Source organism: Oryctolagus cuniculus, chromosome 7, assembly GCF_964237555.1.
Source record: "Oryctolagus cuniculus chromosome 7, mOryCun1.1, whole genome shotgun sequence".
NCBI classification, from domain to species: Eukaryota; Metazoa; Chordata; class Mammalia; order Lagomorpha; family Leporidae; genus Oryctolagus; species Oryctolagus cuniculus.
Genome location: NC_091438.1, coordinates 97,720,034 through 97,745,546, shown reverse-complemented (window position 1 = coordinate 97,745,546; position 25,513 = coordinate 97,720,034). Strand labels below are relative to the sequence as shown.

Here is a 25,513-nt window from a genome sequence, read left to right as displayed (position 1 = left end):
CCTGTTTTTCTTTTTTTCCTAAAATAGATTTCTGGAAAATATTTCAAATGTATAGTCTTTGACCAACTGAAGAAAAACAGTACATTAAGAAAGTCCACGGCCGGCGCCGCGGCTCAGTAGGCTAATCCTCCACCTTGCGGCGCTGGCACTCGGGGTTCTAGTCCCGGTCGGGGCACCGATTCTGTCCCTGTTGCCCCTTTTCCAGGCCAGCTCTTTGCTGTGGCCACTCTGCCTGTCAAAAAAAAAAAAAAAAAAGAAAGAAAAAAAGAAAGAAAGAAAGAAAGTCCACAGTAGGGGTCAGAATTGTGGTGTAGCAGGTAAAGCTGCCATCTGTGATGCTAGCATCCCATAAGGGTTTTGGCTGCTCCACTCCCAATCCAGCTCCCTACTAATGTCCTGGGAAATGCTGCAGATGATGGCTCAAGTGTTTGGGCCCCTGTACCCACATGGAGTCCTGGATGAAGCTCCTGGCTTCAGCCAGCTCAGTACTAGCCATTGTGGTTTTCTGTGGAGTGAACTAGAAGATGGAAGATTTCTCTCTCACACACCCTCTGTGTGTGTGCGTGCACACGTGTGTGTGTGTGTCTTTCCCTTTCTATAACTCTGACTTTCAAATAAATAAAGAAAATGTTTTTTAAAAAGTTCACAATAACAATAAACACATCTAAAGGAAATGACTCAAGTATGTTGTCCAGAAGAGAGGGAGACTTAGAAATAGGTTATAGGAGAAGAAATCTAAAGGGTCAGCAGGCTATTGATGAAGGGTACCAGAATATGCCACCTTGAAAGATGCCAGTTTGGTATTGTGATTATTCGGAAGTAGGGAAAATTGAGAAGAAACAGATTTAATAAAAGCTCTCTTTCCTCTCCCTTTTTGTATTACAGCAGTACATAAATTTGTAAAGGTGAATCTCTTCCTTTTTCTACCAGAAAAGATAAAGTACCACTGGAGGCAACTCTAGACCCTTATCAGTCCAGAGAAGTACCAGATGAATCCATATATGAAATCTTGCTAAAACTAGCCCTTCTCTTCCATTCTTTTCCCCATGAATTTATTGCCCCCCAATTTATATTCCTCAAAGCTCATTATCCTTTGTCTTACTACTTTTCAACAAAAATTATTGCCCTTTTATTAAGATAAGACTGGGTTCTAACCACTACTTTTGAGTTTTTCATAATGGAGTACCTCCATGTGCCTATATGACATACATATTCATAAATTTTTGCTCATTTTTCTCACCTTAATTTGTCTTTTATCAGTCTAATTATAGGGACCCCATTGGAGAACCTAAACTGGGCAGAGGAAAATATTTTTTTCCTCTCCTACAATTGCCAATCTATGACTTTCCACAAAGAGCTGGTCAATAGTTCCTGGTAGTATTTTTCACTTTCCCATTAAATAGTTCATTTATTCAACAAATGTTTATTGAATGATTACTATTTGTACAGTAACATGGTTGGGTGAGATTGTAAACATGAATCTGATATACACTTTGTTGTTAAAGAATTTCTTCTTTGGCAGGAATGATAAAATATGAATATAAATAGAAATTTTTTCTAGATGACATGAATGAAAATTAAATGAAATTTAAGTAGGGGGAAGATTTGATTCCAGCCAGATAGAAGGGAAGAAAATATGGGATGAGATCTGATTTTAGCTGTTTTTTTAGCACCTGTAGATTGAGCAGAAGGGAATTCCTGGCTGAAGAAATAATGTGAACAAACCAAAAAAGGAACAGAAAACTAAATGAAATTTGACTATACAATTGAGTTTTAAGAAAGAGATTAATGATAAACACTTTAAAAAGTATACCATCAGATTGAGGAAACCTTAAGTTTCATACCACAGGGTCTTATCTTTATTTTCTAGGTGACATCAAGACATTGGAAATTTTGGACAAGGGAGGTAGATCTTGTGTCTCATGTGGCAACTCCTGATTAAGAGTCGTGCGTTTTGGTTGAATTGTAATGGGCAGATGCCCTACATGCAGTCCCTAACCAAGATTTCTTTACTGTTCAGGCTGCTGATGTGTTGCTGCAGCATGGAGCTAATGTCAATGTTCAAGATGCAGTCTTCTTCACTCCATTGCACATTGCAGCATACTATGGGCATGAACAGGTAAGGATGACAGGAGGATTTCCAAAGGCAGGAGCACATCTCAGCGTGCCAGACTTCTTTAAAACCACATTATCGTCAAAGAAATGAAATCGAAGACGTTTAAAATGACTTCTGTCATATTCTCAGTTTCATCCTTGAGGAGTTTGAAGATCCATGCAAACATTAGAGATGTTGTGGTATTCATTTTTACTATCTTAGTACACAAAGGAAGTAGGAGAGTACACTGGGGTGTGGCCACAGACATCAGTCTGCCTGAATTTGAAAAATTCCATCTCTTTGACCATATATAGGTTTTAAGATCCTTTTGATATTCCTTTTTTTCACTTATAAAATGGGAGCATATTTCTGGTACTTACCTTACAGCATTGTTTTTATGATGAAGTTGTCAATAAATGTCACTGTTAAGATGCTAAGGACAATAGCAGCAAAATAGATCATAAAGGTTCTTACAACAGTTCTCTGGGGAAAAAAAAGGAATCTTTCAGAAACATTTCTTCTTTTCAACTGTCAGATGTTGTAGGCGGAAAAAATATCTCCTGAAATATGTTAGCTTCCTAATCTCTGAAATTTGTGAGTGTTACCTTAAAAGAAACTGCAGATGTGATTAGGCCAAGGATCTTGAGATGTCAAGAGTGCACTGGATTACTGGGTGGGCACGAAGAATTCCAAGGATGTTTAGCAGAGGATGCGGGAATCAGGCTGCGTAGGAGATATGACAATGGAATACGAGATTTAGGAGATGCAAGAAAGGGGCTACCAGCTAAGGAATGCAGGCAGCCCACAGAAGCTGGAAAAGCAAGGAAATGGAACCTCCAAGGGAAATGCACACTTACCAACATGATTTTTCACTTCTAGAACTGTAAGAGAATACATTTGTGTTGTTTAAAATAAGTACACTTATGGTTGCTACAGTAACAATGAGAAACTAATACTTGAAATAACCTAAATAACTAAACAATTATCACATACAGTTTAATTAAATAATTTGTTTCACATAGATAATATATAAAAGGTACACATTTTTCAAATTTTATACTCTAATAAAGTAATGGTATGTTTAAAATGTATTAAAGTTTTTTTTAAAAAGAGGTATCCTTATTTATTTGATTTATTTTATATTTTAATTTATTTAATTTTATTTATATTATTTGATTATTTATTCATTGCCTTCCAAGGCACACATACAGGGAGCTGATTGGAAGTAGAGCAGTCAGGACATGAATTTATATTTCAGTAAGGGATGCCACCTCTACTTTAAAGTTTTTAATGAAATTTCATCCAGTAAAAAACTTTATTTGACCTTCAACATACTATTAAGAACGTAATTTAGTTACTATGTGAATTGGGTCGTACAACGAGACAAGCACTATGCTAAGACTTTCCATTTTGTTTTGTTCTTTTTTTTTTTCTTTGTAATTCTGCCACAGTTCTGAAATTAGCTCTTATTTGCCTTTCTTATCAGTGATGGGCAAGCAGCTCAGTCAGGGAAGGTAGCATGCCAGAGAGTCGTGCAATTTCTAAGTAGGATGGCTGGAACATGTGCTCAGGTCTGTGTTGTACCAGCGCACCCCTTCTTGTTCCTCTTCAGTCGGTGAGACAAATCCTAAAGTCCAAGCAATTTGCCTAAACAGTGAAGTAGAAATTTAAGACATTATGGTTCTAACTCCAAGGTCCATTGGTTTTCATCCTTAATATATCAAAAGACAAAATATCTATGGACTCCTTTAAAGCATTGCTCTTTATTCTCAAGGAAATAAAAAGAATTAAATAAAACTGAAATACGAATGTAATTGGATAACCAAACACAACAAATCTTGAGACACTCCCTTTTACTGTTTCTCATTTTCTCTCTCTTGCTTGTTCAATTATGGAGTTCAATTACACCTTTTTACCTTCCAGGAGGTCACCCCACAGCACCAGCTGAATAGCTTCAAGTTGAAAATCATACTAACTTGTGTCCCTGTACTGCTCAATCCTGTGTCCTTATTTCTCTGCCAGTCAGCATACATTTGGTGATTCTCAGATCTATGAACCGTGACCTCCAGCTAGGGAAGGTGCTCATTTCATTGAGTAGGGGACTGAAGATGCTTTGAAAGTAGGGTTCCAAAAGTCCAGCTGACAGAAAAATTCCATACTTTTCTATTGGCAGGCACTAACAGGATATACACAATGCATGTTATTTGCAGGGTCATCTTTTTTTGGCAATTAACCTCATAACCCAGCAGAAAGATAAAGAGCTTTTGTGCATGTCTGGTGGAGAGCTAAATTTGTTTACTTTCCCTGGGAATATTGTCACAGTCTTATAAAATTATGCTAAAATGTGGATGGCCCTTTTATGATAAGGGACTCACTTTCTGTTTGTGAAGGCAGCTCATTGGTAATTTATAGAGGCTATTGTCATTTGCTAAAATATGCTGACAAGGAGAATGGTACATTCAATATATAAATGTGCCTAATGTGCCATGTTCCTTGCCATTTGCTTATTTATTTATTTTTAAATTGAAGAATGGATGTTTTGTACCAAGAGCAATATTTCCTAGGTATGTAATAATAGTGCTTAATAGATAATCGATTTCAGAGATAGTTTAAATCTGTCCATTATGAAGTCACATAATCAGAATTGATGCAGTCTAAGTAAGCGGAAATATCTGCTCTTAAGAATGCAAGGTTCTTGAGATTAAACTTCTGCTGTTCTGATTTCCTATGAATTAAATTTTGATCTACCCATTAGTAACAAAGGAATACAATACATGCTCTTTATCAGTGCTACAGTCTTTACTAACAGTTTTTGAGTGCTAGGCACTTTTCCACTTTATAGGTGAGAACTTACTAAGTCCTCACAACAACTCTATGATGTAGAATCACTGTTGTTCTCATTTTAGCAATAAAGAAACTAAAGTATTAAAATGTCAGTTTTTTCAAGGTGGCATAACTAGTAAGTATAAACTAGATTTCATGACTCTTGCTCTTATCCATTATAATCAATAGGAAATAATTTCCCCCGGGTCCCACATATGTTGCCTTGAATCCATCAGAAGGACAAATATAAAATACATGCTTTCTCTGATATGTAATAGCTAATATGGAATACAAAAAATAGAATAGAAAATGTAGAATGAATATATAATATAAAAAGTAGAATAGAGTACAAAAAATAAAATAGAATACAAAACATACATCTTATGATTTATTATTGGTTCTAACCCTTGTATATACTCCTGTGGAACCATGATCTTTATATCTTTTACTTGTTGAATATTATGGTTAGTATGGTTAGTGGTACATTAAGCCTGTATTGATAGAGTGGGCTAAAATTATGTATTTCCAGAAATTAAAGGAAAAAAAAGGAAGGAAGGAAGGGAGTTGGGGGGAGGAGAGAAGTTTTTTGCTTCTTTGAATTGTACCGATGAAATCTGTTCTCTTTATATGAATAAAAATTGTAAAAGAGAAGTTCCTACCTAAGACATGTCTATTTCCTGCCAAGAAGGAAGCCAAATAGTTTTAGAACTTGAGTTCACTTTATTTAATTTATTAATTTATTTGAGAAGGCAGAGAGACAGAAACAGAGTCTGATAGAGGTCTTCTCCGTGCTGGCTCACTCCCAAATGTCAACAGCTGGGGCTGCCAGAAGAGGCAGGCAAAAGCTCAGAACTCAGTCTGGGTCTCCTACATGGGTGGCAGGGACCCAGGTATCTGAGTCATCATCTGCTGCTTCCCAGGATACAGATTAACAAGCAGGAACTGGAAGCAGAAGAATCAGGCACTCCATTATAGGAAGCTAGTGTCCAAAGCAGTGCCTTAACTGTTCTGCCAAATGCCTGACCCTTGAATGCACTTTTGTGCTAAAATCTCAATGGTCAGGACAATTGAGGAGAACTTCCCTATTGTCGTTTTCATGACACAGAGGAAACCTAGCTTACTGCTTAGGATCACTGAGATTACTGGTGAAAATCTTACGGCTGGTCAAGTCCAGTTTAAGAAATTGTTCCTAATTGTGTATGTGAAAATTCAAAGGGATTCAGGAAACAACCCCAGGGAAACTCATAAGTGCTTCATCACTTCATCCCTGTCTGTTGCTTTGGATGTGGAATCTTAGCCAATTGGGGCAGTGCCAAGGCCACCATGGCCATCTCCTACCCACTCACACATCTAGAAAAGAACCCAAAACTTCAGTACACTACTGTGGACTCTGGCCAAATTAAAACCTTGGAAGAAACTGTTCAGAGAAGGTAATGACTTTGGAGAGGGTAATTTATGTACAATGAACACCTACTTTGTGGAACTGACAAGTTGATACTAAAGAGAGGAAATGGGAAAAATAGGCTTTCAAAATGAATTAAAATTGTTTTTCATTTTTTGATTTCTGTTTTACCTTAGCAAAACCTGCTCATACCTCCTCTAGTCTACACAATAAATCTGAAGCAGGAATGATAAACATATTTTCTCAATTCACCAAAATAATTAAAAATAACATATATAGAACATGAGAGTAGGGGCCAGCACTGTGGCTCACTTGGTTAATCCTCCGCCTGCAGCGCCGACATCCCATATGGGTGCCGGGTTCTAGTCCCAGTTGCTCCTCTTCCAGTCCATCTCTCTGCTGTGGCCTGGGAAGGCAGTGGAGGATGGCCTGTACCCGCATGGGAGACCAGGAGGAAGCACCTGGCTCCTTGCTTACAATCGGCATAGCTCCAGCCGTAGCAGCCATTTTGGGGGTGAACCAACAGAAGGAAAGACCTTTCTCTCTGTCTTTCTCTCACTGTCTAACTCTATCTGTCAAATAAATAAATAATTTTTTTAAAAGTAAAAAAGATGCGTATAAGAGGTCCTCAAAAAGTTCACGAAACATGCACATTATGAAATAACTATGCATTGATTTCAAAAAATTTTTGCACCAAAATAAACTTCTCAATTCCATTTCCATTAATATTTTGAAGTACCCTCATATACTAAGTGTTAGTCATTGTGCTATGCATATTAAAGAAATTATCTTATTTAATAGTAACAACAAACTATAAATTAAGCCTTATTATTATTCAAATTTATTTATAAAGAAATTCAGATTCAGATTAGTTAACTGATGTTCTCAAACTAATATAAATCAAATTTGAGATTCATACCTAGGTCTGTCTCTGGACCTTAATTCTTAACCACTATATTATATTGCCTCTCAAGATATTAATTTCTTTTTTTTTTCTTTTTGAACATTTTAATTAAAAGCAATTCTACATATTAATGGGCTACAGTGTGACATTGCAACATATGTGTACAATGTTTACTAATCAAATATGGGTAATAAACATTTCCCCTTCTTTGACATTACTTTATGACTGGAGCCTTGGAGCTTTTTATTTGCTCATAAAATACATAATAGGTTGTTGTGAACTATAGCCATCCAGCTATGCATAACACTAGGAACTTCTTTTGAGGTAACTCTGATCTGTCACCCATTATCCAGACTTCCATTAGGTCACACAAGTAGACTGAAGAAAGAGCTTAGACTAAAACCCAGTTTTTGTCACTCTCTGTCCAATGCCTTTTCTTTTTTTTTTTTTAAATAAGTAAGTTTATGGTTGTTTTTTTTTCTTTTTTTTTCTTTTTTTAACTTTTATTTAATGAATATAAATTTCCAAAGTACAGCTTATGGATTACAATGGCTCCCCCCCCCCATAACGTCCCTCCCACCCGCAACCCTCCCCTCTCCCACTCCCTCTCCCCTTCCATTCACATGAGGATTCATTTTTGATTCTCTTTATATACAGAAGATCAGTTTAGCATACATTAAGTAAAGATTTCAACAGTTTTCTCCCACACAGAAACATAAAGTGAAAAATAATAGATGATTTTTTAAATGATGATGAAATCAGATCAGACCTATTGTCATGTTTAATCCCAGTGAGAGTCAAGTTGGGAATTGATAATTTCTTCTTCTTCTGAAATGTGATCCCTGTTAAACATAAGAGTGGGAATAAGAGAGGGAAGAGATGTACAATTTGGGACATGCTCAAGCTGACTTGCCCCAAATGGTAGAGTTAGAAACATACCAGGGGACTCCAATTCAATCCTATCAAGGTGGCATGTACCAATGCCATCTCACTACTCCAAGTGATCAATTTCAGTTCGCAATTGATCATAATGAAAGTTCTAAGAGTCAAAGGGAGCACATAAACAAGTCTAGTACCTGCTAACACTTACCGATAGAATAAATAAAGGGGAGAGTGATCCAACATGGGAAGCGAGATACTCAGCAGACTCATAGAATGGCAGATGTCCTAAACAGCACTCTGGCCTCAGAATCAGCCCTAAAGGCATTCCAATCTGGCTGAAAATCCCATGAGAGTATTTCAGGCATGGAAAGCCAAGACACTCTGGCAGAAAAAAAAAAAAAAAAAAAAAAAAAAAAAAAAAAAACTAAATGAAAGATCTCTGTGAGTGAGATCCCAGTGGAAAGAACAGATCTTCAAAGAAGGAGGTACCTTTCTCTGAAGGGAGGAGAGAACCTCCACTTTGACTATGACCTTGTCTAAACAAGATAAGAGTCGGAGAACTCAAGGGGCTTCCATAGCCTTGGAAACTCATGACTGGTGCATAGGGAGATTACTGATGCCATAAACAGGAGTGTCAATTTGTAAAGTCAACAACAGGAGTCACTGTGCACTTACTCCTCATGTAGGATCTCTGTCCTTAATGTGCTGTACATTGAGACTTAATGCTATAACGAGTACTCAAACAGTATATTTCACTTTGTGTTTCTATGGGGGTGCAAACTGTTGAAATCTTTACTTAATGTATACTAAACTGATCTTCTGTAAAAAAAAAAAGAAGAAGAAATTATCAATTCCCAACTTGACTCTCATTTCTTTTTTTAACATTTATTTTATTTATTTTAAAGACAGAGTTACAGAAAGCATGAGAGAGAGAGAGAGGTCTTCCATCCTCTGGTTCACTCCCCAAATGACCTCAGTGGCTGGGGCTGAGCTGATCCAAAGCCAGGAGCCAGAAGCTTCTTCTGGGTCTCCCACATGGGGGCTGGAGCCCAAGGATTTGGGCCATCTTCTGCTGCTTTCCTTGGCACATTATCAAGGAACAAAGTCAGAAGTGGAACACCCACTACTAGAACTGGTGCCCATATGGAATACTGGCGTGGCAGGCCGTTGGTTTTACCAGTTGAGCCACACTGCCAACCCCAAAATATTCGTCTCTCATTGTATGGTCAGTAGTAGGCACTGTTGATTGGGATAAATTGTCATTCTAATTACTGTTTCCTGATGCTCCATAGTTCTTGCTTGCAGACCCATGATTTTTTCCCAATATTTAGTTTTCTTCTAGAGGTTGTACTTACACAAGCTGTCCCTCTCTCTAGTCTCTTTACACTGTGTGTTAGATATTACTTAATCAAACCTACTCACAGTAAATCTCTGGTCTTGCCCAAAAATTGGTTTACAGAGTTGCCAATGGCCTATGTCCAGGCTAAAAGGTTATGAGAAGATGAGGAAGATGATTTCTGGAAAGGAGTTTTTAGATTAAAGAAAGAAAAAAAAAGCAGATGTGTTATTCCAAAATGTAGAAGTAATCCTTTGCTCTTGCCTCCGCACCTTGTTTGGTGATGCCTGTAGTTGTTCCAGCTGTCTTGCCACCATGAGGGGATTCACCCTATTCATTGAGCACAGTGGAGCAGAATGATGGGATTCTAATGATATCAAGCTGTTCACTGATCAACCCTGGAGTTACTGTAGTTTTAAATTTCTTGTTAGGTGATATAATATTTTCCTTACTGTTTAGGCTAATTGAGTTAAGATTTTCTGTTCTTTCATGTGAGAATAATCCAGGAGGTCTAAATGATGTGAATTTTCCTATACTACTGAAAGTTTTGCATTATTTGACTTTTTGATACTAATTTCCAATTAATGAATTCTTTAGATTACCCGCCTCCTTTTGAAATTTGGTGCTGATGTAAATGTAAGTGGTGAAGTTGGAGATAGGCCTCTCCACCTAGCGTCTGCAAAAGGATTCTTCAATATTGCAAAACTCTTAATGGAGGAAGGCAGCAAGGCAGATGGTAAGCTTATATGTTTAGAGGATCTTTGCTGTCACTTACTTAATACATACATTTTTCTTATATTTCCCTTATTTACTGGAGAATAATGTTGAAGTTGATTAATCCTGTATCCATGTGCTAATTTGTTGCACAAGTCATAATTTATTACTTATAGTATGATTATTAAACCCACATGTAAATAGTCCTGTACACACTTTTGTCAGTTCTAATTATATTATGTGGCTCAGAGAAACTAAGGCATTTTCATATATAAATTAGTCTGACTTTCTCTTACTCCCTACTTTTTCTGTAGTATAATTTAGAAGACGCATATTCCCACATATCAAATGTATCACTTGATGAATATTTACTTATTTGTAAACTCACACCCATATCAAGATAGAGAGTGTTTCTTCATTCTGAAATGTTCTCTTGGGCCTCTGTCTCAGGAAATAACCTTCACCACGAAGATTATCACCATTCTGGCTTCTTTCACCATGGATTACCTTTTTTTTCTGTTAAGTTCATATAATTTTGCGACTGCCTCCTTTTACTCAACAAGATAATTTGGACATGTATCCATATTGTGGATGAATCATAGTTTGTTATTTTATGGTTTTCAAATTTTTTACACCAAATAAACATTTTAATATAATTTTCTATAAACTGTTTGAAATACCCTCCTACTAAAATTTGTGCATCAATTCTCCTCATAATAGACACCTTACTATGTTTCATGTTTCACTAGCAGCATATCTAATTGAAGTATTTTTGTGAATATACATGCATGTATCTCTTGAGTTTATATACATATATATATAAGCCTCTGTGTGTGTGTGTAATTGCTGGACCAAAGTGTACATATTTGTCTAACTTTCTACAAAATTTATAGACAGCTTTCCAAATGTTAATATTATTTTTCAATCCCACAGAAATATATCAGCATTCCAGTTGTTTTCCATAATTCCTTCCTAATAGCAGATATATTATTACGAAAATTTTTAATAAAGTTTGAGTGTGATAAGTTTGGAGAAAAATCTTTAAAATACGTGTAAAGATCTTCAGCTCAATGAGTGTATAATAGAATTTCTCTCTACATTTAGTTTTTTAAATTATAAAATGAATTTTAGAAAGTTGATTAAAAGTATGTATTAATTTTTTTCCTTTCTTTCACTCTTCCTTACAAGCTTTATTTTTTGACACAAATTCACTCAGAGTTACATTTTGCCATTAAATTCTCTCAGGCATATCCAACATTCTTGCATTGACCCCCTAGAGACCTAATTAAAAGCCCAGCTGTGAGAGCTCCTGGCCTTTGCAGCAGAACCAATACACATTTTCAAAAGGACATGGTTGTCAAACCTCTAGAACTGCTAGTTCCTTGGCCCCAAATTCAGATTGCTCTTTGGTTAATAAACCTGATCAATGTTTTCTTCTACTCACAAGGAAAACACACAGGCTCGAGAGACAACTGAGGCAAGAACCTAGGAAAGTTCCCCCTTTCCTTGTTGGAAGCAGGGGCCACTTTATTTTGTAAAATTTGATGAACATGGTTTGTATTGTTTTCTTTAAACCAGTGGGCAACAGCTAGGGCATCTACTCTATGGCGTTATTTTAAACAACCTGTGTTACGAGGACGAAGGGGATGCTGTTCCTTGGACCTTGTTTAAGCAGTATCTTTCATTCTGTTAGTTTAGAATAGGCAGAGGTATACCCGTGTGAACCACTGAACATGTAATTGTGTTTTTAAAACCACCTCTCTCTTCCAAGGGGTCAGGAACTGCATCACTTTTTCTCTTTATTATCAATGCCAACCTCAGGTTTTTATTCTTCTGTGCAACTCCAAAGCTCTGTAGTGTCAAAATGAGTGTCATTTATGATCAGCATGTCTCTGGCATCAAAGGACTCTTCTGTAAAAGGCATTGAAATGTGTACAGCAACCATATCCCCCTTACACACTGGTATCATATCACATAATTTTTAACATTTTATCCCTGACTCACACAAGTACTAAATCCCTCCTACTCAATCATTTAAAAAAAAAAAAAAAAAAAAAAAAAAAAAAAACTAGAGACAGCATGAGTCAAATTTTTAAGTATTTTTATTTCTATCTAGTATACACTTTATAGTTAAGTCCCTTTTTCACTTTAACCAATTGCAGAAAATAGACTGGAAGATTTGCTTTACTAATGGACATGCTGTAGCACTTATTATCAGTTAGTCCACTTATTCCAAAAGGTAGTTGGGTCTCAAAAAGATTTTTTTTTTGTTTTTAGATCTGGACTTCGTATATTGTAAATGCATTTAAGGGTACGATCAAATGAATGACCTCTAAAGGATTACAATATGAAATTCAGTATTTACAGTATGTTTCCATGGTAACAGAATGTCATGAATGAGAATAAATTCAGGTTACAAAATCAGGCAAAATATGATTCTGAAAGCAGCCTCTTTAGTTCAGTGTGTTTGGGAGGCTGACCTATTCATTTGGGTATGTTTTAAATCTCTTGTCTGCTCCCTTCTATGCCTTAGGGCCATGAAAAATGAGAAATATATTGTCTATTGAATGAGGTAGAAAAGGTCAATATATTGCTGGATTCCATAAGGAAAAATAATAGTGTTAAAATCCTCAAAATTTAAGCCGGCGCCGTGGCTCAATAGGCTAATCCTCCACCTTGCGGCGCCGGCACACCGGGTTCTAGTCCCGGTTGGGGCGCCGGATTCTGTCCCGGTTGCCCCTCTTCCAGGCCAGCTCTCTGCTATGGCCAGGGAGTGCAGTGGAGGATGGCCCAGGTGCTTGGGCCCTGCACCCCATGGGAGACCAGGAAAAGCACCTGGATCCTGGCTCCTGCCATCGGATCAGCACGGTGCGCCGGCTGCAGCGGCGGCCATTGGAGGGTGAACCAACGGCAAAGGAAGACCTTTCTCTCTCTGTCTCTCTCTCTCACTGTCCACTCTGCCTGTCAAAAAAAAAAAAAAAAAAAAAAAAATCCTCAAAATTTATCACTTTGATAAAGTTGAAAGTGAAAAGCTTTTAAATTCCGAATTTATAAATTTTTGTCATCAGATCATCAAATAACACAATTTTAATTGTTTTATGTTTTAAATGTTTAAATTGTTTAAATTTAATTTATTTTTAAATTAACAATTAAATATTAATTGTTTTAAATTTTTTAAATAACACAATTCTTTTGAAAGAACTGATTTCAAAAAGCCACAAAAAAATTCAAAGGCATGCCCAGTAAGAGAAAATGTTGGTTTTTTTTTCAAATATGTCATATTGGAACTATTGCATGGATTTGTTATTTAATTTTTATTTAAGACACATTGGGAATTATATTAAAAAGGCTCTGGGATCTGCTGATATTGATGGGGTAATCTGCAATTTTTTATTTAATCTTTATTGTCAATAAGCAGAAATAAATAAGAAGCAGCATCCACCCACCCATTCAATAATCTTTCTTTCCAAAGACATTACTAAACACTTGATTTATTCAAAGTAGAAGATTAGGCAATAATGTTTTCCTAATAATGATGCACATGTATTACTTTGTTTGAAAGTCTCCTTTATTAAAATTCTCAATGAGATGTTGGTAGAGCAAATAGAATATCATACATATATTTCATTTTCCTGAGATAAGAGAACAATACATACTTTTTTTGTCTTTGCAAATTAGTCCAAGATAAAATTAAGTAGATCACAATTACTATGGCAAAAATGCACGTGTATAAACATAAACTTTACATCTGACCCCATGTTTCTCTTGGCTTGTACCTTCGGTTGGTATTTACATCTTTGATGGGAACAATGTCTAGGCCACTGCAGATAATTCACAGAGTAGATAACCTACTTTCTAGTTTATTGATTCAATTGATGAAGAATAATGTTGGGTGGGGCTGCGGATGGCCAGAGGTAAGTTATGAATTAATGGGAGAATGCAGTGCGTGCTGCTTTACCACTCCTCTTTTGGACCTCAAGAGTGCTGACAGCAACCTCCAGATGCCCTGCACTCCCAACTCCTCAAGCATTGACACACAGCATCGATTCTCCCCGGCCTCGAACAGAATGTGAACAAAGGAAATGTATCATAAAAAAGAAGAGAATCAAAAGAACCAGGAATGTTCTTCTGAAGAATAGAGATCTTTCTGAGCTTCTCATTAATAAAAAAGATGGAAAGGTTTCATTTTCAATGCCAGCCTCAGGAAGAGAAGCTCTGCAACTTTGTTAAAGACTTCCCTTTGGCTGAAGATCTTACAGGGCAATGAAATGAGAATGGTTGTCCCACATTTAGCATCTACAAGGCCCAAATCAGTGGTCGGTAATTGTTATATGATGATTATACCAATGTACACATTTTTACATGTAATTATTACCATCTTTTGTTTTTCTTTCCTGCTCTACATTTTTTTTTATATTTTAGTTTCTTTCAATTCCTTCAGGTCTATGAAGTGATTAAGTAATAAATAAATTTGTGTAAAGTAGGATAAATAATAAAGAAAATGGTTAAACATCAGAGATCGAATTATTTTAGTTTTAAAAATTTACTTAAAGCCATACTAATAATTGAACAGTCTGGACATCAGTTATTCTTTCTCCAGAGCTGTAATGACTAATTGTTAAACTAGACTGTAAAGTGTTTGAGGGTATGGACTCTTTGTATTTATAGATATTTTTTATTCAGCACTTAGTACATTTATAAGGGGAAATTTAGTAAACAGATAAAGTGACAAGCATCATGCTATGTGCTTTCCATCATGATCTCCTTTAATGCCTTCAGTATCCTTGCAACTCTGGCATTATTACAACCATTGTTAATGATAAGACATCACACCTCTAACACCTAATACAGTGGCTATTGCATAGCGATTATTAAATACTTGTAAAGGCATGAGAGCATATCAGTCATTTTCTTACCTTCAGGCATTGGAAACTAACTTGTTCTAATGTAAACATAAAAGGAATATATTAAAGGATATCAAGTAGCAGGCAAAATCTACCCTGGAACAGGGTAAAATTATTGTCATAGGAATATTCCTAATGAGGAACAACATCAAAAATCACATCCCAAACTGGTCTTGTGAAGAAATATGGTCACTCCAGTACATACACATCAACACTTGTGCTTCTGCATCAATAATGCAAGATACTGAATCTGTAATTGGAAGTGGTACCCTAGAAGTTGGATGGAGATATTACCACACTGCCAGGATAGATTAAGCCTTGCTTTTTTGTATCATTAACTCCAAAGTCAAAGTCAGATATGACTTACTGAGTGGAGGAGTCTATGGCTAGGTGTCCAAACCAGGGAACTATTAAAAGTAAAAGTGTCACTATTGAGAACTATCTTGAGGGGCCAGTGTTATGGCAGAGCAGACTAAGCCTCTGCCTGTGATTTCAGCATCCCATGTGGGCAGAAGTTCAAGTTCCAGCTGTCTACTTCCAATCCAGTTCCCTGCTAGAGGCCTGGGAAAAGCAGAAAAGGATGGCCTGGGTCCTTGGGTCATTGCCACAAATGTGGGAGATCTGGAAGAAGTTCCTAGGTTTGGCTTGGCCAAGTCCTGGCCGTTGTGGCCATTTGAGGAATGAGTCAGAAGAAAATCTCTCTCTCTCTCCTTCTCTCTCTCCCCCTCTCTCCACAATTGCACCTTTCAAATAAGTAAATATTTAAAGAAAAAAAAAAAGAGTTATCTCAGGATAACAAGTCTAAATAGGAACATATGGTCACCCTTTGCTTTTCCTGTACCCCAGATGCAAAGGAGTCTCAGAAAGCACATTCTCAGATTCTGTTGTAGAACATGATCTTGATTTCTTGTTGGTAATTGCAGTCTGGGGAACTCCCACATATCCTATGAAATTGTGAGTATGTGTGGTCCAAAGAAAATGACAAGTATCCATGATGGAGTGGACAATAGATTTTAAATGACCTGCCTGAAAGTGATGTAATTAATAAGGTTTGTGCTGCCCTAAAGCGCTTTTTTCTTTTCATTAGACCTTGCTTTGTATAGCGTGGTATGATACTTCTCAGCTGAGGGGATACAACAGAACTTCCTAACAGGTCCCACTAAACCTAATGAACAGATATCTCTGGGAATGATGCATTAGCCATGATCTATAGTTTTTCACATCCTTGAGGGGGATAAATTTTTTGAAATGAGGTTCTCATGGAAATAAGGCCACAAGTTCCTTCTGTGTGCTTATGAGTTTCCTGAACTATTCTATTCCATTATTCAAGGTAGATTTGATGTGATGCATTCCATGGAATTTATGAGAGCTTGAAGAAAGCCTGTTTAATGTGGTAATAGGCAATAGAATAGAATTATGACATTTTTAATTGGTTGCACTTAATTTCCTTTATTATTATCATTAATTGGCAATTTCCAGGAGTCTCTCAGGCACTTAGAAATGTCCATGGCACTACACATATGAAGGGTGAGAAACAGAGGACTCCTGTTAATATACCTTTCTCTTTCTTGCTGCTGACAGTGAATGCTCAGGATAATGAAGACCATGTCCCACTCCACTTCTGTTCTCGCTTTGGACACCATGATATAGTGAAGTACCTGCTCCAAAGTGACTTGGCAGTTCAACCCCATGTTGTTAATATCTACGGAGACACCCCTTTGCACTTGTGAGTATTCTCTAGCATTGCATAGGTCAGCTAAATATGCTGTATGTGCTCTCTTACTAACAAAATATTTTCTCCAAATATAGGGCATGCTACAATGGCAAATTTGACGTTGCTAAGGAAATCATTCAAATATCAGGAACAGAAAGTCTGACTAAGGAAAATATCTTCAGTGAAACAGCTTTTCACAGGTAAAAGAATATTTCAGTGCAATAACCCTAAACTTAGCTGACGCCCTACAGCACCTTAAGTTGTGTACATAAAGCAAGAACAAATAGTGGCAGATGCTGTAATCAGAGAACGATAGCAGAGGTAGAGCAAAGGACAAGGAGCTCAAGCTAGATGCACAGAAGAAAAGGTGTACGCAGATGCTGCAGTCAGTACAACAGATGGGGCTGCAGCCAGATGCTATGTTCCTGGCAGCAGCCACAAAGACAGGGTCTGATGTTGCCAAGGCAACAGGCATATCAACATCTGTAAGCATATTGCTTCTATTCCTCTTCACTCTGTGGAAAGCTGCCAGCAAGGGCTGTGCCCGTAATCCTCTTCCTCCAAGAATCTCATTACCAGAATTCATCAGCATCAAATGTGACACTTTTTCCTTACCACTTAAACCGGATGTGCAAATGTGTCTACCTATCTGAGACATCCATCTGTCAGCCTGTAAAAGCCTACTCAGGATGGCCACTGTGATACCTAAGAAGGCATTAGCTCTTTCCTAGGAATATATGAGAGTCCTTTACAGGATGCTCTACAAGCATGGTGAAGGATGATGTAGGATTGGAAAAGTTTCAAGCATGAAAAAAACAAAAAGAAAGAAGGAAAGAATGAAAAAAGTTAGTTGTTAATAACTCAAAACCATAGCTTCCTATAATATCCAAAGGAAGGCAGATGTCTTATAAAATTTAGAGCTCTCATTTGAATGAGTAACTATTTTGCTGTTTAATGAAAGCACAGCAATTTGAACTTAGTAAATCTTGAATGTGCATTTACTTACATGTTACCTATTTCTTCACTATTTCACCACCTCTGACTGAAAGAGATACTTGAGACCAATCTGTTGTTTATGTAATGTCTGTATTTCTCTGATGAATAGCAAAATGAAGAGACACCTTTTTTTTATACTGAACTAAATTAAGCTTGTGATTCTGCATAAAACATCACCCTGTCAAATTTCAAATGGATTTCCAGGTTTTTTTTTATCAATGAAAGAGGTCAGCAAAAAGAAAAGTTAAAAAAAAAAAACTGCAGTGACTATGTGCCACATGATTTGCATCCATTTTTCTTTTAATCCTCACAACCATATTATGAAGTTGGATTTATTACGTATCTTCTTCAAATGAGGAAACTGAGGTTCAGGAAGGTAATAAAATTGTCAAAGTTTCTTATGGTTAGAAAAAAAATACAATAAAAGCCTTCCTAATTCCATATCTTATGCTTTTTGCATGTCTTCGTGTTCTACTACCAAAATATTTTGTCTGTTTTCTACACATTCAATAACAGAACAGATGTAAGAACTCTTCAGATCATACCATAATCAGAATGGATCATTGGAGCCTGTCCCTAACGGGGAAAATTGGCAGAGCAGAGATGGATGGGTTGCTGTTATCCTCTCTTTCCATTATGTCATGCCTGTTAAAGCTCATACATCAGGCGAGTTTTCAAATCATTTTGCTACTATAAGCAAATAAATTGAAGCCTGCTATAATTTAAGGGTGACTTTCACCTCCAAAAACTTGTCTATAAGATTGGTGAAGTGAGTTGAAAATGTAGACACATTTGTTTTATTTTGTGTAAGCCTGTTGACTACCAAGAGTAACAGACTAATATTTTAAATCTATTTACCTTAGGCATATATTTATAAAATTTTTATATAAGGAATTCACTCAGAATAGAAATTTTATAATGTTCACATCATAAGCACGTAATAAGCACCCAATGCATTTCTGTCATAGTTTACATAAACATATATACACCTATGTAGATACACACACATATACAAATACATACATTTAGATGTATAGCCAAGATGGCGACTGGATAATAATATCCTGCAACCACATCCCTGCAGACAACCAACATGAACAGCTTAGTATGAACATACCCAAAGTCACCTTCCCAAGATCTACAGAGGTCACGTAACGGACCACAGTGCCCTGTCTTGTGATTACAATTTGCACTGTTGAGAGCAAGCAAGAGAGTGCCCTGTGTCACTGTTTACCCAGCTCTGGTCAGTGCAGTGTAGAAAGGCACCGCCCATTTAGGAGCGCAAGAGTGGACTGGATACCAGTGCCAGGCCCTCTGTGGAAGACCTTCAGTCAGGCTGAGTCCACCAGCTGATCCCCCAGGTCCCTAGGCATGGAGTGAATATTTGAAACTTCCATACCCAAATGACCTCCAGCCACCCTCTCCCAACTGTCAGCAGAAAGAAAAACTGTAGTCCTGCTGATAGGCCTGGGAGAGACCTCAGGACCACACCTTGGAGCTCAAAGTCAGGTCTACTGCACCAAGATCCAGCAAGAGATCAAATCCCAAAGACCTCTGCCACTAGCCAGTGCCCACACGCTCAGCCTCTGGATTTGCCTGCATCAGGTAAACACCTGTGTTCTGGTGAGTCAGACTCCTTTTCATATGTGTCACTCACTGCATTCGTGGGGCTCAGGAATGGTGGGACCCAGGTGTGACCAGTTTGCAGTTTGACTTTAGCACCCTTCTTTCACCTCCAAATTTGAGCAGACAGCAAGAGACCAAAAGGACTGTGTCATGGAAATCAATGCTGGGTTGATAAAGCTGAGTGTTAGGCAAATCCGAATGGTTTCTATCATTAGTCCAGTGCTCAAGGATGGAGTCTCTGGACTTGTCCCAATATTGGGCAGAATCCTGTGCCCTGATGACACAGACTTTTGGCATGTACCACCACCAGGAACAGTACTGTTTCTAGTTACTACTTATTGAATTACTTATTTAGTGGAGGGTTAAGCTTGTGATTATAAAATAAATTGAAAGTATGGCATTGTAAGTAGTCAAAAGAAAAACAGGAAAGGAAGGAGGAGGAAGGGTAGAAGTGAGGGAAGCAGGGACTGTAGCATGGAAAGTATCATTATGCTCTTAAAACTGTTCACATGAAATCTGTCCCCTTTATATAAATAAAAACAAATAAGGTAAGAAAAAATATATTATATGTCAATAATTACCTTAAATGTCATGGAATAAACCACCAAATCGAAAAACATGAAATTTTTTACATTCTTTGTCTCTACTATTGAGGAACAGTGTTTTTTTTCTTTTCTACTATCTGTTGAAATCTTTAGTTTAATGGAGGGTTAAGCTTATGATTATAAACTGAAAACATGTCATTTGTATAAATTAAAAGAAAAAATAAGAAAGAAGAGGAGGGAGGTTGGCATCATGGGCATTAGGGAGGGTAGGGTATGAAGGATCACTCCTAAATCAGTGTATATGATATACATAACATTTTCACCCTATATAAATACATTTTTTTCAAAAAGATATAGAGTGATGAAATGGATTAAAAAACAGGATCTAAATATAAGTTGCTTATAAGAAACTCACTTCACTTCTAAGGATACACATGGATTAAAAGTGAAAGGATAGAAAAAGATGTCCCATAGGAATGGAACCTGAAAGAAAGCAGGAGTAGCCATACTTCTGTTAGATAAAATGCATTTTAAATCAAAAAGGTTAAAAAGAGACCAGGGAGGTCATTACATAATGAAAAAGAGTTCAATCCAGCAAGAGAAATAACACTTACATACTGGAGTGCCAAATATATAAAGCAAGTAAGAAAATACAAGGAATGTTATATAAGTCTTTTCTTGATGGCCTAAAGGTATAAATCTTCAGTATTTTATCCCTATAGTATGTACATATTTTTATTTACCCTTGATGGATTTTGCTTAGTTCCTTTTAACCAGGTCTTCCTTGAATCCCACCTTCCTTCTCTCTGTTGCCTCTTTGGTACTTTAATATACACAATAACACCTAGAGTAGCTGTATTAGTTTGCTAAGGCTGCCTTATCAAAATACCACAGACTTATTGGTTTACAATTTTTTTTTAATTTATTGTCTCGTAATTCTGCAGGTTTGGAGTCTAATATCAAGGCTGTTTGCTTCTGCAGCCTTTCTACTTGGCTTGAAGTTGGCAACCTCACTGTGCCTTCACATCCTTCTCCCTCTGTGTCATCTGTATTCTATGCCTCTAATAATGACACCAGTTACACTGGATTAGTGCAGGTGCTAATGACTCTGTTTTAACTTAATTGCATTTTAAAGACACTTTTCCTACATATAGTCACATTCTGAGGCTATAGGAAGTACGGCTTCACCATATGAATTTGGGGAGGAAATAATTCAATCCAAAAAGAAAGTATTTTTTTTTCTTGTGTTTCTGCAGTGCTTGTACCTATGGCAAAAGCATTGACCTGGTTAAATTCCTTCTTGATCAGAATGTCATAAACATCAACCACCAAGGAAGGGATGGCCACACTGGTAAGATGGCCACACAGCTCCTGATAATTACCGATGCTCAAAATTGGTGGTGTGCTTAGAGGAGGCAGCACCAGAATTGGCCTAGATGAGTGGATGTGGGTTGATATAATTTAGAATTGATGGTGAATGGTGATCATAAAAGCAGACTGACTTTCAGTCAGTTTTATTATTGTGTTATATTATTTTTTTAAAGATTTATTTATTATTTGGAAGAGTTACACAGAGCATGAAAGAGGCAGAGAGAGAAAGAGGCCCTCCATCCATTTGTTCACTCCCCAATTGGCCACAATGGCTGGAGCTGCGCTGATCCAAAGCCAGGAGCTTCCTCTGGGTCTCCCACCCAGGTGCAAGGGCCCAAAGACTCGGGCCATCTTCTACTTCTACTTCTACCCAGGCCATAGCAGAGAGATGAATCAGAAGCGGAGCAGCCAGGTCTCAAACTGGCGCCCACATGGGATGCCCATTTTGCAGGTGTCGGCTTAACTCACTACGCCACAGGGCTGGCCGCTTGCATTATATTATGTTTTCTCAATGTATTCCTTGAAGGCCTGTACCAGGAATAGATTGAACAAAAACTGTCCTGCCTTTGGTTTGCTGCATAAGAAATAGATCTGCTTGGAGTCCTCATCCTTTTATGTATATAAAGATGCTAACATCTGTTCTTGATAATTGCAGTAGATATAGAAATACTACAACTTCTACTGACGAAAATATGGTCTATATAAAAGATTGACTAGAAGATAATATTCTTGCTTAAAGTATTGTCTTCTTTGTTCGGTAATAGAATTGTTAAAGAACCAATTATTATTTTAAATTTCTGGAAACAATGCTGTTATGTAGTGATGACTGTCTTTTGAAAAATCAAGGTGCAGTTTTTCCATTTTCTCCTTTCAGTCTCTTACTTTCCTATTACAGGACTACATTCTGCTTGCTACCATGGTCACATCCGCCTGGTTCAGTTCTTACTGGATAATGGAGCTGATATGAATCTAGTAGCCTGTGATCCCAGCAGGTCTAGTGGTGAAAAAGATGAGCAGACATGTTTGATGTGGGCTTATGAAAGAGGTATTTTTTTAATCATTGCATCTCTATAGCGATACATTGAAGTATGTGCATAAATTATGTTGATGCATCAATAATTCCTTTGCTTGCATAACCTGTACACTTGAATTTCCTCTGTAGACTGTATTTGAGTCTCTGGGGATTTGGATCAAAGAGTCCAATAGACCATCATTAGAGAAAGCAACTCCTGGGCTACAGATGAAGGCATTCTCACTATTGGCCCTTTGAAAAGGGAATGAACTGATCCACTTCTAGGTATTAGGGGAAAAATGTGATAAACAACAGAATGGATCAGAGCTAGTCTGTGTTTCTTGTATAAGGGAATCTTGTGGATCCAACTTTTTTGCAAAAAGAAGAAATAGAAATAAAGAAAAATAAGGAATATTTGTTAAGATCTAACCTGCTTTCTGATAATGCCTATGCTATGCTAGACAAGTGTAAGAGAAACAATGATTAGTGCTTTAGTATAAGCTGACTTGAAGTCAAAGTGCTGATAGCTTATCCTCTGGTGTGAGAACACCTGGGTTTAAATCAAATCATGTTTTTTGACCTTGTGCAAGTTATTTGATCTTGCTTAGCTACAATTCTTCACTTTAAAAATAAGGATAACAGCAACTTCTACTTCACAAAGGTTGTAAAGGGCAACTGAGAAAATATACATGCAGATTGCTGAGAACAGTAGCCAGCACAAAATAAGGACCTATAATTAATATTTTAGTTGTGACAGCAGTGGTAGTAATAATGGTTCAAAAAGAAAGTTTATTGATAACAAAATACTTCATTTAAAGGCAAAAGTAGCTAGAGACATTCAGAAGGTATATTAGCATGTCTGTCATTGCTATTAAGATCTCTTGTGGCCAGCGCCTTGGCTCAATGGGCTAATCCTCCGCCTGCGGTGCCGACACACTGGGTTCTAGTCCTGGTTGGGGCGCCAGATTCTATCCCGGTCACTCCTCTTCTAGTCCAGCTCTCTGCTGTGGCCCAGGAGTGCACTGGGGGATGGACCCCCAGGTCCTTGGGCCCTGCACCCGCATGGGAGACCAGGAGGAAGCACCTGGCTCCTGGCTTCAGATCAGCGTGGTGCGCCAGCCGCAGCGGCCATTGGAGGGTGAACCAATGGTAAAAAGGAAGACCTTTCTCTCTCTTTCTCTCTGTCTCTCTCTCTCACTGTCCACTCTGTCAAAAAAAAAAAAAAAAAAAAAAAGATCTCTTGTGCCTCATAAGTGAATTCTGTGTACACATATACTCAGAAGGAGAACAGATTTTCAGTTGGCAAGGAACAGTGTACACTGTATTGAAACTAGAGTTGAAACTGAATATTATAAAATATCTCAGACTTTTAAGGAACATTTTAATTATTATTTTAAATTTTGATGACTGTGTTGTATTTTAGGGTGTTTAAACTATGTAAATAAATATATTTATGTTTTCAATGCTAGAATCTTAAAAGACCATACTGAAAAATGCAATACATAAGCAGTAACATTTCTTGGCCTAATAAGTTGATCTAAAAGGCTTTCTACCTGAAGTGGAATATGAAAATCTACCAGTAAAAGGAGAGGTGGAGTGTGATGAATGAAAATAGAGAACTGCTGTAGCATTTTCAAGCAGAAAACCAAATATACAGATCCGAATTCTGCTAATGAAAAGATGGCATGGGAATTACTTTAATAGAGACAAGCATATAGATCTGGAGTATGAAGTAATAAGTTAGATATAGGCTAACATATTGTTCACTTTTTATTTGAGTATTGGATTCATACAAATGTATACAGCTCTGCATGTGTTATAAACATACAGCTCAACAAATTTTCAGATTGAACCTACTCAGTTCCTAGATGAAGACATTGAACATGACCAACACCCAGAAGTCCTACTTACATTCTCTTTCAGTCACTCCCCCAGGAGGGCACCACTAAATAGTTTTGCTGCGTTTTTCATTTTATATAAATGGAATGTTAAAGTTTACACCTTTCATGCCTGGATTCCTTTGGCTGACAATTTGTGAGATTCATCCACATGTTATAGGCAATTAGAAATGGTTTACTGTTTTTTTGGTGTAGGGTAATGTTTTGAGACTACATCACAATTTATTCATTCTACTATTCACAAACATTCGAATAATTTAAAGTTTTGGGTTATTACAAATATGCTGCTATGAATATTCACAAACATGTGCTGTACATGTCATGTGATAAACATGAGAATATTTCTGTTAAGTACAAAGATCTTCTACTTTGTATATATTTGAGTATCAATTGGAAAATACTAAATATTCTGAAGCCTTGGGCGAGACATTACTAAATTCTAGTTTCTCAATCCAATTGCATTTATTCAAGTGATTCTTAGATAGTGTCTCTCACAAAATGTGAGTTTCAGAGTAAGACTGTTTACAAAGCATTAGTCTTCTGGAAGGCAGCTCAGAAATTGCTACTGCAGCTATCTCTTCACAAGGGTTGGCTTTGTTTGTTTTTAGTTGATTGAAAGCAATGGTTAAAAACTGGCTTTACTTTTATTTTTTGTAGTATTCTGCACCTTATGAAACAATGAATCACTGTGCAAGCTTCTAAGTTTTCCAACCAAATAACAACAAAAATCCTTTAGCTTACAGAGTTTACTTGCTGGTCTTTGCAACATATGCCATATTTGTCACCCTTATTTGTTCAACTAATGTGCCAGGACTCAGTGTCAAATTCCATTATTACTATGAATTTTAACAAATTGAATGTTAGTACCCAGGAGACAGATGGATGTTTTGCATATGTTCTAGGGCAAAGCAAGTCAAACCGACAAATAAAATTGTTGTTATTTTTCTCTGGGTAGAGAAATGTGCTGTTTTCATGGGTTCAGGGGGGATAGAAATGGTCTTGTTAACACCATCAACATTTCACAGTCCTTGCTCTTTTTGGATAAAGAAATGCTACCCTTCCTCCCTTAGAGAGGGTATCACAATATTACTTGATTAGCGTTACTAAGGATTTTCCTGGGGAACTTGGAGATCAAGTTCAGACAGCTTTCTAAGATGATATAGAAATGTCCCTATCATGGTTTACCATGTATGCTACCCTGTCCTGGAAGAAAAAGAACATCTATCTGATGCCAAATATGAATGTTCATCCTAGTCTACCACAACAGAAAACTGTGGAGTTGTTCTCTGTA

General features: G+C 37.1%; 1 protein-coding gene across 9 annotated transcripts in view; it reads left to right on the top strand.

Moving 5' to 3' along the window:
- The window catches only part of TNNI3K (TNNI3 interacting kinase), a 372,046-nt gene that overhangs the window by 120,687 nt on the left and 225,846 nt on the right, over positions 1-25,513 (top strand). For 7 of the 9 annotated variants that reach the window (XM_017345534.3, XM_002715920.5, NM_001204807.2 and 4 more), the window contains exons 6-11: positions 2,021-2,119; positions 10,040-10,178; positions 16,642-16,786; positions 16,870-16,974; positions 21,198-21,292; positions 22,208-22,357. In XM_017345534.3, the coding sequence (XP_017201023.1) occupies positions 2,021-2,119; positions 10,040-10,178; positions 16,642-16,786; positions 16,870-16,974; positions 21,198-21,292; positions 22,208-22,357 (733 nt within the window). The remainder of the gene's footprint in view (positions 1-2,020; positions 2,120-10,039; positions 10,179-16,641; positions 16,787-16,869; positions 16,975-21,197; positions 21,293-22,207; positions 22,358-25,513) is intronic. The other 2 variants (XM_017345531.3, XM_017345529.3) reach the window with 2 other exon arrangements.